Source organism: Amphiura filiformis, chromosome 15, assembly GCF_039555335.1.
Source record: "Amphiura filiformis chromosome 15, Afil_fr2py, whole genome shotgun sequence".
NCBI lineage: Eukaryota > Metazoa > Echinodermata > Ophiuroidea > Amphilepidida > Amphiuridae > Amphiura > Amphiura filiformis.
The window spans coordinates 64,844,705-64,860,148 of NC_092642.1; the positions used below are offsets into that span (position 1 = coordinate 64,844,705).

At 36.6% G+C, this 15,444-nt stretch overlaps 1 protein-coding gene across 1 annotated transcript in view; it reads left to right on the forward strand.

Moving 5' to 3' along the window:
• The window catches only part of LOC140171104 (disks large homolog 5-like), a 172,311-nt gene extending 159,911 nt beyond the window's left edge, over positions 1–12,400 (forward strand). The window contains 9 exon segments of the mRNA XM_072194272.1: positions 2–124; positions 790–892; positions 1,604–1,820; positions 2,563–2,762; positions 4,180–4,221; positions 5,068–5,169; positions 5,624–5,751; positions 6,618–6,843; positions 7,090–12,400. Coding sequence (XP_072050373.1) covers positions 2–124; positions 790–892; positions 1,604–1,820; positions 2,563–2,762; positions 4,180–4,221; positions 5,068–5,169; positions 5,624–5,751; positions 6,618–6,843; positions 7,090–7,196 — 1,248 coding nt within the window. The 3' untranslated portion in view covers positions 7,197–12,400.
• The last annotated feature ends 3,044 nt before the right edge of the window (positions 12,401–15,444 follow it).

A 15,444-nucleotide genomic window follows, 5' to 3' on the forward strand; every position in this document is an offset into this window, starting at 1 on the left:
ACCGTCTGGAAATATAGGAGTCAAGTTCTTTGGCGGGAATCATCTCGGTATATTTATTAGTGAGATCCAAATGGAGAGTATAGCATCACATGCAGATATACGAGTCGGTGACCAAGTTATAGAGGTAAATTATTTTAAAAAATGAATTAAAAAAAAGGATTAATCAATAAGCAATTGTTTGATAATTTGGAACATAGTGCATTGTGGGTAAAGATATTAGATGTGACCCGGGATACAATAACACAATCCTCCCATAGATTGCTGAAGGAGAAGTAATTCATTGGTAGAGCACCAGCGTAGTCTTATTTCACCCTTATACAGATGAGCACTCCATTATAATGCCTCTTTGAAGGTGTCTCAGGAAGTATTTCTTGAGCTGCATTACGCCTTGTCTTGGGTAGGCATCAAACAATTATCTGAGGTCTCTGGACTGAGGACCAGACTCTGGTGGGTTAAACCGGTTTTAAGGGATCCCAACCGTCCCAAAACCATCATTAGAGATTGGGTACTCCATCCTACTTTCAAGCTAGGAACAGCTGGTATGAGTGTCGTAAACCAGCATACCAAGTCAATGCACCTATATTACCCAGTAGATCCTTGAGCTTTGACTGAATTTGATTTGAATTGAAATGAATTGAATTGAATTGAATAATGAAACATTTTAGGGCTGATGCCCAGAACTTTTGAATAGCTCTTAGATAAAAATATATTTTGAGATAAATTTGTAGATTGTTATTATGTAACTCAAACTTGTTATTTCATTTGATAATCTTCTTTGTTTCTTATTAGATGAATGGGTTTAACATGCGGGAAGCAACAGCAGAGCAAGCGACATTTGAACTTCAGAAAGCTACTGAGGATGTTCATATTCTAGCGCAGTACAATATTGTTCGTAAGTATAACAACTGTAGAATACCTTAACCATGATACTGATGCAACACTAACCCTGAACAATAACCACATCCATTGTTGTTTAAGTTCAAAACTTTTGATCCAAGCACAAGAAATATTCCTACCTCAAACTTTTCAGATTACTCTCCATGTTTCATCAGACTGTGATATTTATCATCAGGTTGTGACCTTTTTGACCTTTGACTTCGATCACAGTCTCGTAGTCTCCTGGAATTTTGTACTTGCCCTGTCTTTATTGAGAAATAGCTACTTTGATTTGCACTGCCTCCTTGGAGCTTCAGAGACTCAAAGCCTTTATAAATCAGCTAAATTGAAAGGAAAATACATCAAATTACTGCTGCGGCCGGACACTGGTAAAGTAGCCCAATTTTAAACAAGTAGCGGCATCCTTTTTGGGTAGGGACAAGTGATGACCAAGTAGCCCAATTGTGCACCTACAGTCTGTCCACATAGAAGTCAAACCAAATCTGTGGCATCTGTGTGACGCGTAAAGAGCGTGGTGCGCTTGGCAAGTACAAAGTTGGCACACCAAAGAAGCATTTACACATGCATTGCACTGAAATGTTTATTCTCATACCTCTAGTTTCCGAGGTCTATTTATGTTGTACTTCTATGTGGACAGACTGTAAGGCGCGGTGCGGCATCACTGGTCATAGTAGATAATCAAAAACCTTTTTTTACATCTTCTCAGGTTTCAACCAAATCCAAGGTCGTCATGGTGATGCATTGTTTGTACGAGCGATGACGGACTACTCCGCTGAAAACGACAATGAGCTGAGTTTTAAGAAGGAAGACGTACTGTATATTGAAGAAACTATGTGCAATGGTGTAATGGGTGTGTGGAGTGCGTGGCTATTGGACACAGATGGGCAGAAGACTGTTAGGGGTCAAATACCCAGTAAAACAAAGTAAGTCACAGGGTTTGTCATAGGAGAAAGGATTGATGCATATCGTTATGAGTTTGGCAAAATGCCAAATATCGATTTGTCAATTTGTGAAATTCATGCTACTCAAAATTCACTTGAACAGGGATAAAACGGTGCAGCACTGGGAACAGTTGTATAATTCTCTTGAATGATGGAAGAGGGATCAGCCAGCACCAAACTGCACTGCTAACTAACTCTGTATGGTGCCCAATTATTCTCACTTATTACACCGAATCATCATCAAATAATTGATATACTGCTCTCTACTGTGTGATCCCCTGTTCTATAATTCAAGAGAATTGAAGCATAACATGAATTTAAGGAAGACATGATTCGATATTCGGCATTGTGCCAAATTCGTAACGATGTGAAAAAAATGTATGTTTGAGTAAATAGAGGAGTCAACTATATATATATCAGACCCTGAGCATGGATCTGCCATCCATGCAAAAGTGCATTTATATTGGTGTGCTTGTCTTTATTTCTTGATTATCGATCCTCTTTTAGCCAGTTTATTCTCAACTTGAAAGCAAAGGGAACCTATACAAAGTTTAAAAGGAGTGTTTTTTGCTGTAATGAGGTGATGTGTCATGTTGCAAAGGATTCTGGGAAGGGTAAGATATCATCTCTGGGTTGTTGTCTTGATTTTGGTAATTTAGTTGGAAGTTATAAAAGTATGGATCTTTTTCACAATTTCGTTTAATTTGTTTATTTCTTTGTTCAGGCTGGAGCAGGAGTTAGCTCGACGACGCAGCATCACGGAGGGCCTACAAGAGGAAGAGTTAAGAACGGCTTCCTCGCGTAGGAGAGAGGGTGCTGCTCGCAGGAGCTTCTTCCGAAGAAAAAATAAACACCAGAGAAATAATTCCAAGGATAGTCGTGAACTGAGCGATGCCTCAATCTCAGATGTACCTATCCAAGAAGGTAAGAACTAAGAAATCTTAAGATTTTGGTACTGAAATCTTAAGATTACTGAAACCTCAAGATAACTGAAATCTTAAGACTACATAAATCTTAAAATTACCGAAATCTTAAGGGTTGGGGTATGAACGTTTGGACAGTATTTATTGTGGGACATTAGAGCACATTAGACATATCGAATTGCATTCTGAATACGAAGAATGTCCTTCTGATATCAAATAATTTTGATTTTTTGTAATACAGCTTTTATGGTAAATGATTAAAAATTAATATTTTTGATATTTAACAGTACTCTTAGTAAACTTTATAAATCTGGTGATTTATACTTAAAGTGTATGTAGGTGGGATGAAAAGCCGAAGATCAATTGAAAATTTTGGTCTTTTGTATTGAATACACGGATTTTTTTTCCCAAAACACCAAAAAAATTAGGTCTTTTTGTCATTGTTTAGGAAAAAAATGCTCAGCATAATGTTATGCATAAAATGTAATCATGGATATAATTTGGCAACAAAACCGCTGGACCATCATCACCTTGGGCATCACCTATAGACCCTATCCAATAACCGGAACGGTATAACAATTGATATGGCTGGGCAGATTGTTTTGCTAAATTGGATAGGGTCTATGCCCTAAGTTGAGAATGGACCGTCCCACTCAATTTGTGAAATGGTCACAAACCCTTTTGGTGGACCCAAGTAACTGCCTAAAATGAGGCAAAATTGAAAAGAAATGGGGTTATAAATTGAACTTTGGAATTTGAAAAGTTAAAATCACATTGGGTCTAGGGCTGTGCTAACACTTTTCTTTGATGACTTTGACCAAATTTTTATATTTTTTCAAATATCTTAAAAATACAAGAATCTAAGCTAATTGAACAGACAGTAGTGATGTTATCTGCCCATGTAATAAATAAACGTTTCAACAAAACATGTAAAAAATATAATTTGATCCTTAGAATTGAGGTAATCCAAGGGGAAAATTGCAGGTTTTGAACCAGGGCTCTGCTTTTTGTCTCACTGTATATGTAGGTAAAGACTAAGTATGCGGTGGCGGCCGCTACCGGGGGAGCATTTTCCCCCAAATTTTTTTTCTCCCCGCCCAGTTTTGAGGCAAACCCCCAAAATTGCATAAATGTCTGCTTTTTGCAGCGATTTTGCCCCCCCAGAAATTCACTTTGCCCCCATGCCCCCCACCACCAGAAAAAAATTCCTGGTGCCGCCACTGTCTGTATGGATGTATGTATGCATTTATGCGACAGCAATATTAAAAAGTTTTAATCAAATGCTTTCTGGGGAAGATTTCAAATCTCATTGCGAGAACCGGACAACTCGAAAATCATGAACTTCTAGAGTTTGAAAAAAAAAATTGTTATTTAATGGGTGAATTTTCAAAAGATTTATTTTTGTTGTTTCTTCACAGAATCTGTTTTACCTACATACCAAAGAGTGGATCCTCTCGATTGTAAGTAGCTTTTGTTTTCTCACTATGTCATTTATAAATGCATTACTTCCATCTGATCATCATTTTCTATCAAGTAATGCTAGTTGTAGGCTTGGTCAGAGCAAAAATGAAAAAGTAGTATTTGTGCATTTATCAACTATATACAAATACTAAAGTTTGGTTCACCTCATTGACCTCAAGTTCGGTAATGATGTCAATGCTTCTTGAAATTGTGCTGCTTTGGAAGCAAACCAAAATTCAATGATGTTTTGTTTGGGGAGCAGTCAAAATGTTTAATTACATTTGTAAAAAACTAGTTGAATATCGGTCAAAGTTGTTCTTTCGGGTTTGAACTTTCAACATTTCATACTTATGTTGGAGTGAAGGAGGGGTCAGCCTGTAGGGCGTCATGGAACTTTTGATTTGTTCCCTAATTCAAATTATCTGTAATCATGAAGTTAATGGTTAAGGTTAGCAACTATTTTAAACTGTTGCGATTTGGTAGTTCACAGTATCTTGCGAATGGTAGTGTGCTTTGGCAAAAACTGCATTGATCAATTTATAGCAAGTATGTAGAAGAATTCAAATACCACAGATATACTTTAATAGGTCCTGTGGTTCTCGAGTTATGTTGCAAAGAGGGCTGAAACAACAACACTTTTGTAAAGCGTACATAGCTCATTGACAACAATAAATCAAGCACGTTTTCAAAATATATGATTTGCATAATGAACTCCTGCAAAACATCAAAGTGTTATTTTTCAATAATATATTGATTTAGATAATGAAAATTTATTTGGCTGCTTCAACCAGCAATACATCGTCTACCCTTAATGTGACAATTCATTTGTTATGTCTCTCTCACAGTCCACGCTAAACGTCCAGTACTATTATTGGGGCCACTCACTGACAAAGTTGCTGCCAAGTTGAGTGAGGAGTCTACAGAGAAATTCATCAGATGTGCACCACGTAAGTTAACAACATTTGCTATTGTGATTGGGGGAATAAATCAGTAAATGTGAAATGTGGTAATTTTATTTTATTGCATTTTGGCCTCCCTTTTTCAAATTCAAATTCAAATTTCAAAAGCTGCGTGCCCGGTCTTTTGAGACCGACCTCTTCTTTATCGGGTGAACTGAACTGACTTGAATCAATTTTTTAACTGAATTTTATGAAAAATAAAATCCAAATTTATAAAAAATTAAGAGAGCAAAAAAATCAGAACAAGTGGGGATCAAACCAGTGCACTCAAGATTCTGGTCTATGAGTGGATCCAACTGTGACACACGGAACATATTAGGGCCAATCAGGGCTAGCCATTCTGTTGAGGTTCCCATCTTTTGGTTATATTATATTCAATTCAATCACAGAGACAGTAAAAGCATTACATTCTATTGTTTCTATTTAATATCTATGGTTACAGAGACAGTAAAAGCATCAATACAAGTGCTGGAGAAAGACTTGGCAGATAATGTATATTTAGATTACCAGAGACGGGACAGCCATTTTGAATGCATTCCAAATGAAGATATCAAGGACATATGTAAAAAGGTGAGTTCCATTTATTAGTGTTACCACAAAGTGAGCTTGCAGATTGGAAAGCTTTTCATGTGTATCATTGATGTCATGTCATGACGGTATCTGCAGCTGGAGAGGGAGGGATCCCGGGACCAAAAGCGCTCATCCCACCATCGCCGTCCCAAGTTGGGGGCAGTTGCAGAAGTGTAGTGACTACAGGATGTAGTATAACCTGAGCTTGATAAAACCAACACCTTCAAGACTGTGCATATCCTCAAAAACATTGATGCAGATCAGGCCAGGTAATGGCCACACCTGTTCCCTTCTGGGGTAATGCATGGTGCTATTCCATTTAAAATCCACACACCCCCTGTAGAAGATTTCACTGCCATTCCATTCCATCTTTTTGTTCACTCCAGTTGGAAAAATTTTCTGGTGTTGCATTAAATTCCAGTTGAAAATGGTTGAAATTTATCAAATCCAGTTGATTTGACGCAATTAGGCCTAAAATTAGATCAATATGTTTGAAATTCCAAAATCTTCCACATGTTTTCCACTTTTCAGAGATTCACAGCTTCATCTTTTGAAAAAGTTTTGCAACTATAATACACAAACTATACCTTGGTTCACCTCAAGTTCGGTGATGTGCGTGCATATTTTACTCACTGCAGTATTGAATCATGTGCGTAAAGTTAAACGCACTGAGTGTACAAGCACACGTACACGGGCGGTAATTGTCGGCATGCTTGCAGCTCAACCGCAAAATCGCATTTACATCATTACCGAACTTGAGGTGAACCAAATTATACATGCACCGACTTACGTGTTTGGGGACAAACACTTTGGTATAAAATCTCTAACTCTTCTAAATGTTTGTCTTTCTGTCTGTTTGTTCACAGGGTTGTCATTGTATCCTAGAAGGCATCCCACCGACCATCTGTAAAGAGAGACTAGGTCATCTCCAGTTGTATCCAATCATCATCTTTGTCAAGTTCAAGTCTGCCAAACAGATCCATCAGCAGAAGGATCCATTCTTTCTTCCAAAGCGTCTGACCAATAAACAGGCTACCGAACTCTTTGAGTATGCTACCAAGCTAGAACAGGAGTATAAGCCACATTTTGATGGTGAGTAGCCAAGACTGGTATGAAGATAAGGGTTGACCGATTAAGTCACCATAGTCATGACTATTAACGATAGCCGCAACTTTCGACTATGACTTGGTAATAACCAAGTTAACCTCCTCAAGTTTTTACTCAATGTTGACCTCTAAATAGATGTTCATTCAATTTGAAATTAATACTCCCCATGTAGAAGATATTTTTTTGATGTTTTACATTCTGTTTTCTTGGTGTTTTCTTTTCCCTGCACAGACATGGTGGACGGCGGTAACTTAGCCAGTATTTGTACCAAAGTGAAGAAAGTTATCGACAGAGAACAACACAAAGCTAACTTCATTCCCTCCAAATCTATTTTGTAAATCATCTAGATTATTACAAGAATGTTGTACAATTTATATGATAGTGCACGATGCCAAAACACACACTGACTGACTAAGAGAGAGCACATGTTTTGTACAAATTTGACTAGTAGTAGCGGTCCAAGACAACTATAATTTGTTGCAGTCAATACCAGCTTAGACAGGTCTGGCAGATGTATTTACACTACCAGATTCTTTATGCTGCCACCACCAGGGGTACACTGCCGCACAGCTACTTCATCGGTACTCTAACAAACTTATTTACAGTACACACACTGGTTCTGGACTGGTGCTGCACTGGTACTCTGTAGAGTAGCCACAAAGTACCTGGGCAGCAGTGTACCTCTAGGGTGACATCAATAGGAATCTGGCTGTGTATGCAGCTATTGACCCTTTGCATGGTCATCTCATAATGAGGTTCTAACCGCCAAGTGCGTGTTGAGTGTGCGTATGCCTTTCATATGCATGCCCTAATTACTATGTACGCATTGAAAAAGCCTTTTGTATTTGGCCTTTTTGTTGCAACATCATTTTGGTAGTGTGATCGCGGATCCGTGCAAAGGTTCAATAGTGTTTAATTTTGAAGTCCAGTGATATTAACAAGAATGGCTAAGCCATCCTCAGAAATCAAGTTGTGCCAATACCTACTTTAATTCAAGTAGCATTGCATTGCTCATGGTGCATTTTTAAGTGGCGATATTTCATTAGTGGCACTGTTGTGTATTCTTGGGCAAATGATGACTGCCCAACTGCCACTCAGCATCAGCCAGAGAGCGAGAGACATGATATGGATAATATTTCCAAATTTGGTATATATAAATCTGAAAGATATATTTAAATTGATAAAGATGATGTAATATATTTAAACTGAGGATGGAAAAGCCAAGATAGTCATTCTTTAAAATATGAAATGAATGATCATTTTTAATGTGATGATTCTGGTCTAGTTTACTTACATGTATCATGGACATACTAATTAAGAAAGCACAACATTTTCTGTGCTTTTTGTGTGAATGAAGTTTAAAATGGGCTCTTCTTCTAAAAATGGACCAAAAACACCATTAGGCTATTCCAGTTGAAATCCATATGCACCTATATAGCAGACAGGATCTTAATTTCCCACACAGGGAGTGTAAATTTCAAATTGAGTCACCCATTCAGGTAACCTCATTTCAAATCCACACTCCCTGTGTGGGGATGACGGTTGTGTCTTCCATAGGGGGTGTATTGATTTCAACTGGACTAGCCCATTTTGACATCACCAGACTGCCGGTGTATGTATAGTTTTGTGTCGTACATGAGATGCACAAAAGTATGACTAAAAAACAAACCAAAAACAAATTTATGACTGAAAAAATTCTTTATATCCTGTGATCAGCTATCTCAAGAACTAAACCATATTATGATTTGAAACTGGTTGGTGACCTTGACCTTGGGAGTGTGGTTACCAATGACCTTTATTTGGCATTAGGTCAAGAGGTCAAATGTCAGCATATGACCTTCCTGTTCATAAGCATAACATTCAGTCAATGGCGAGATTCACACGTTGCTGTAAATCACAAATTACACACAGCGAAAATATTAAAATGTTTTTGTGTATCAACATTGAAAATTTCATGCCATGAAAATTGAATGATGTTATTGAACTTTGTAATAGTCATTTTGTCAATAGCTGCCCTATAGATATTTGACAATTTCTGCATTCTATATTATGCCCATCAAACAACATTGCACCTGGCAGCTATTGCAATGGGAGCCCTTTTGCAATAACTCCTCAAATTTTTAGTCAAGTGTCCAACTTTGGAATCATGATGGGGCTAAGTTCTTGAGTTATATTAGTCACTGTAATTAAATCTCTTGAATTTCTCATAAATTGTTTTCTCCAGTAGAGATTGTATCTACTTGAAGACACCACAGAATTAGAGATGGAAAACCGGGATTTGGCGGCCATCTTCATACAGTTGAATGGTTTCCCTAGGAATGCTCATGAGGCATTTGTTGTCATGCAAGCGTGACATCGCATACTAAGTGTAATTTGACACCCTATACTGAGCATAATTTGACACCCTTCATAGTGAAGACGTTTAAGATGAGCTTCAAGAATTGTTTTCGTTCGTCTCCGCGTACTGTCGGCAAGGACCCAAATACCCACAGTTTTCTCCTCATAGCTGGCAGCGATTGTATGTGGCAGTGTAGGGAGTCCCCGTTCTCCTTCTCTAATTCTGTGGAAGACACACAAATTGTTAATTATCTGATTGATATATCAGTAGTTATGTATTCATGTTTACATATATGCAAAAGTGTGCTATTTTTGTGCCATCTGGGTTTTCGAATGATCTTGTTTTAAAAAAGAATTTTGACACTGAAAGTCTTGATATGAGAATTAACATTGTAACTACATAATAATCTCTGAAATATAGATGGCCAACATTACTTTTGCTGTCAGAAGTTATACTGTGAAGCATGATATTTTCGCGGCATTATAATTTTGTGTTTTGGAGAGAACCCCTGTTTCTGCAACATGAAATTTTGTAGATTTCCTATCAAAAAAGATAAAATGTTTGTTTGGATGAAATTTTTGTGAATGAACTGCACTCGCAAAATTTCCGAAAATTTCATGCTTTACAGTAATCATACTTGTGAACTCTACCAAAGTATTTTATATGAATACAACCAAGTCTGAGACAGATATATTACAAAATATTTTTATTTGCTGTAGTGTTACATTACATTGTAAATGACTTGAGCATGTTATGACCAACTTTAGCCCCTCCTACATCAAGATGTATTAACCAATCAGAGGGCAAACTGCTTTGATTGACAGATTGTGTCAAATTTGCAATTGCTTTTATGATTCTGTCTCTGACAACAATATTTGAGAGGATATAGAAGGTCATGACCTGTTACCTCAGAGGTAACCTCTGCTGTAATGACCTTTGACCTGTAAGGTCATAACTTACTTATATGGTCATGTGTTTTTGCTTACTGAGAGTAATGTGACGATGACATTTAATGTAATTATAATCTATTCATTTTTTAATTATTATATGAAGATATATGAGAAATATTTGTAAATAATGTTCAGAAATAATTCTTGCAATTTGTTTCCTAGTGAAATTTGAAATTATTATGTATATGCTTGCTTGTGCAAAACCAGGAGTACTGTTTAGGTTCTTAGTGCAAAAGTGAGGGGTGATGTTGGTGGCAGGCAGGGCACTTAGATAGGTGGATCAGTTCACCTAGAACATTAAAAGGAGCTATGTATGAAAAAAGCAATCTAGATTGATATGGAGCAGTTTGGAACATTTTGATTGATTTTGATTACCTGGGCGTAACGTAAAAGTGCGACTGTGCCATGCAACTGTGAAGGGAACTCATTGATCAACAGATTACACTGTAGATCCTTATAGCGCTCACACAGTTGGGTCACAGATCGGGTGGTTCAGATAAATGGATCTGGTCCAGATCTGGTGTTCCATATCAATGTGGATCTAAAAATATCATGTGAATGCCTCCAATGAATCAAGTTTGAGGAGTTTATATTATGAAGTATGAGCGTACTAAGATGATCATTAATTATGCGTCTGCAAATTAGATTTCAGTATTAATTATGATGACATCAATTGTATTTATGCAACCAAATCATGCAAAAGTAGATAAATTAATGAATTACATGTTTTCTGTTACTTACCGCCATTTATTAATATCAGACACCAGTCCTACCCAATTCAGCCTCATTTTAGTACTGTATAATGAGAAATATTTGTGGGGGATTATTTTCGCGATTAAACAGGCAACCGCAAATTTAAAACTGAGCAAAAATATTTTTAACCCGTAGACCTCAATATGTAGCTGTTTTAAATTGTGAATAAAAAAACCTGCAAAAAACTGTACGACCGCTAAAATCGTTAATAAATTAACCCAGCAAAAATAACTCTGTTATACAGTATTTGGTTTATCTACTTATCTGAAGTTACAGACAAGGCCAAAGATAAGATGAAATGTTTTACAGTGTATTTTTTTCAACAACAAAAAATGTATAAGTAAACTTGGACCTTTCAAAAATATGTACAAACATAGTCAATGGTGACTATTTCTAAAGAAACTTTTCAGATATCCTTGCCCATAATTTGCCCAAAGTGATGAAGTGCCCCTGGTGAACGAAAGCTCTCCACTATTTTTTCGTACCATATGCATGTAAACTTATAAGCTTGAAAGTTTGCTCTCTTTGTAGTATTAGATTTAGTGTACCCATATTTTGGACCCGGGGTTGACACAGAATTGTGAATGTGAACCATGAATGGTCCTTGTCCTTAGAAGGAGTTACTTCTCATTTTGAATACTTCCTTGTCCTAATAGCTCAATGGTAACTCTTTAATAATGAATTTATGATTTTACATAATTCAAGAACAAAGAAACCAAAAGTGACAGCATGCACACCCGTCTTTCATACTTAATTGTGATGTTCTAAATTAAATACTTTATTTGTTTTGTTCTGATATGATTTTAAATTTAAATAAACAAATATTCAGATCAATGTTGTATAAATAACAGCGGCTTTAATACTTTTGACCTGTAAAATTTTAAATTAATGCATTTTGAAATGTTAATTATAAAAGGCTGTTGTATTTTGTGTTTTTGCTTCTAAAACTGCTGTATATGTTGTATCCCTTTCCCATGATGATTTAATTACAAGAAATGAAAGAAATACCAGTGTTGCATTTTGATATTGCCAAGACACTTCTGCTGTTTTGAAAGTTGATTTATAATGCCATTCACGACACATCCAGGAGCACTCTATATTCTGTTTTATCTCAAGTTTGGTCTTGACGTAAGTGCGTATTTCGTGTGTGGCTGTATCGAACTGTACGCTAACCTACTGCAGCACAGTTTATACACTCATACATGGCAGTTTGTTGGCATGCTTGCAGCACAGCTGCATCAAGGCACTGATGTCACTACAAAACTTAAGGTGAAAGAGAGTCTATTTAGTATTATGTAACTGAACAGATTGATCTATTCGATTTAAAAGCCACACTACCCCTGTGGAAGATTTTGGAAATATCTTCCACTGGGGAGTATGATTTTCAAATGGAATGAACAAATTAGGTAGCTCCATTTGAAACTTTCCTTCTGTGGGAGATTCAGGTTGAATCTCTCTCAGAGGGTGTATTAAATTCCAATGGAGCTGCCTAATATGCTCATTCCATACTCCCGCTGTGGAAAATATTTCCCAAATCTTCCACAGGGGTAGTGTGGATTTAAAATGTTATAGCCCATTTGTCAATTTTTTAGGTACATAATACACATTTCTTTGGTGCAAAATATCTAATTGGAAAAGAAATATCTGTTAATCGATGCGATGATGTTTCAGCAACAAAAGCAAAATGGTTTACTTGTTAAAATTTTTCTGATTGATTCAACTGTAACATGTAACATGTCTTATATTTTTATATAATTTACCATCTTTATTTAAAATTTTACCTGAAATTGTATTCTGTATGTGCAGAAAATGAAGGTATTCCGAGTAACAAAGCTGTATTCATTGATTTAATATGAAATATCTATGTGTGTATTCATCAAAGAGATAATAACCAAGGAGTCCCGACTTGAAATAGACATATACGTAATGTGCTATTCCATGTATAATGTGGAAGATTTGTAAATATCTTCTACAGGGGGAGTATAAATTTCAAATGGAATGAACATAATAGCAGTGCCATTTGAAATTCACCCTCCCTCATGAGAAGATTCAGATTGAATCTTTCTCACAGAGTGTATGAAATTCAAATGGAGCTGCCTCATTTGTTCATTCCATTTGAAATTCATACTCCCCCTGTAGAAAGATAATTCCAAAATCTACCACGGGGGTAGTGTGGATTTTAAATGGAATAGCCCAATGTAACAGTAAATCCGCCATCTTGGTTTGTCACGCTTGGGGAGCAAAATTATGCACCTCTGGTATTTATCAGCAAAAGCACAAAATCAAACAACAATATGCATTTTTAGGCTTGAGTGTTTCAAATATTTGTATATACACACAAAACACAAACAAGCATATACTTGAAATCAAAATTTGTTGAGCACAGGGCAAAATCCAGAGATCACTATTTTGCTCTCCGTCAGCGTCACACAAACATGGCGGAGTAGGTACTCTTTGTGTCTAATCTCTTTGAATGCTCCATAAAGTGATTGATTAGGTGTTCAACAATATAGCTGCCCTTTAAACATTTGATCATTTCTGCATTCTATATTGTACACATCTAAAGAATATGACACCTGGTAGCTATTGCAGATGTGGCCCTGAATATTGAAGAAGCAGACTTGGCAATAAACACCAAAAACAGTGGGTACCAATCATTTTGATACACCCTGTATAACAGATTATTACTATCAAATATTACATTGTTAATATTCATGACCCACAAATGCGTAGTGGTAAACATTTTTGTCAATTCAGTTAATGAGATTCAATTCATTTGTTTTTGTTTTCTTCAGTTTTTCTTGTAGTTGTTATGCAAAACTTAACCCTTATGAATTTCTGCAATCCACACTTTTCCATTTTTTCAAGACAACAAGTCATTCACTCTATATAAAAATATTCAAAGAGTTTACTGAAAACAACTTAATCAGTACTCAAAGGAGACATTCTCCAGTTTAATTCCATAATACTACCCCCAAATTACCCACAATGCTTCACTTCATACAACATGTAATTGTCATCTGTAGTTCACAAAATTAGGTCTCAAATTTTTGCAGATATTTATCTCTCTGAGTCTATAGTTTGCTGTCGTAATCATAGTGTTAAACCAGGAGAAGGGAATGGACTTCATCACTGACCTTACTTTTGGGCTATTCCAGTTGAAATCCATACACCCCCTATGGAAGACAGGACCTTAATCTCTCACACAGGGGTGTAGATATCAAATGGAGTCGCCCACTCAAGTAACTCCATTTGAAATTCTCACTCGCTGTGTGGAAGATTAAGGTTGTGTCTTCCATAAGGGGTGTATGTATGGAAACTAGAATAGCCCATTGGCTGATATTTGTCTGATATTGAATAAGAGGAAAAGGCTGTATTGTACGAGATAGAAGCAACCTTACTTTTGGGCTATTCCAGTTGAAATCCATACACCCCCTATGGAAGACAGGACCTTAATCTCTCACACAGGGGTGTAGATTTCAAATGGAGTCGCCCACTCAAGTAACTCCATTTGAAATTCTCACTCGCTGTGTGGAAGATTAAGGTCATGTCTTCCATAAGGGGTGTATGTATGGAAACTAGAATAGCCCATTGGCTGATATTTGTCTGATATTGAATAAGAGGAAAAGGCTGTATTGTACGAGATTGAAGCAATATTTTTCTAAGATTTGGACTCAACTTCATATAGTTTCCTACTTTATAGACTCCTCCGTTCTGCGATTAATAAACAATTGAAGGGTTAGTGTTAGAAGGCCCTAGCTGAAATAGCTGCCATATAGACATATCGAACAATATCTGCATTTTATATTTTACATATCTAAAAATATGACTGACGGCAGCTTTTGCAGATAGGGCTTTCATGCAATAATTAACCCCACACGAATTGGAGATAATAGTCCATCTCACAAGACTTAATTATATACAGCCCGTGGGACATGAATATGGAAGATGAAGTAGACCCATCTTTCTGTCTGGACTTTCAAATCAAATTTTAGTTGAATCGGAAATCAGAATAATCTGGATTGAATAAACCATAGACTTATAATAAATAGATGGTACTAACTGGCAAAATCTCTGGGCTTTTTATTGGATGAGGATTCACACATTTCAAGGAAGCGGATGGTACTATCACAGGTGTTTTAACCAATCATGAAGGGCATTGCGATTTTTTGCATTAACTCGAAAGACTGGATGAAAGACATTTAAGACTGTGCTGTGAAAATACACCATAATAGGTGTAGAGTAGGCATAGCTTTTTTGTCTCTCGCACTTCATGGAATGATCAGCCATCAAAAACAGATGATGCTGGACTTTACCAGTTGGTGCACCATCTCATTATTATATATAGGTCTGTGGGATTAACTCACATAATTTATATTCATAATCATCTTCATCCATATTCGGATAAGTTAGTCTCACTTCATTCACACTGTGAGCTGTGCAGACTGGATGAAAGAATTTAAAAGTAAGGTCTGTGATGGAGTCTAAGTGGATTTAGATTTGTTCTTTGACCAATTCAGTTCTTATCGGGCTATTCCAGTTGAA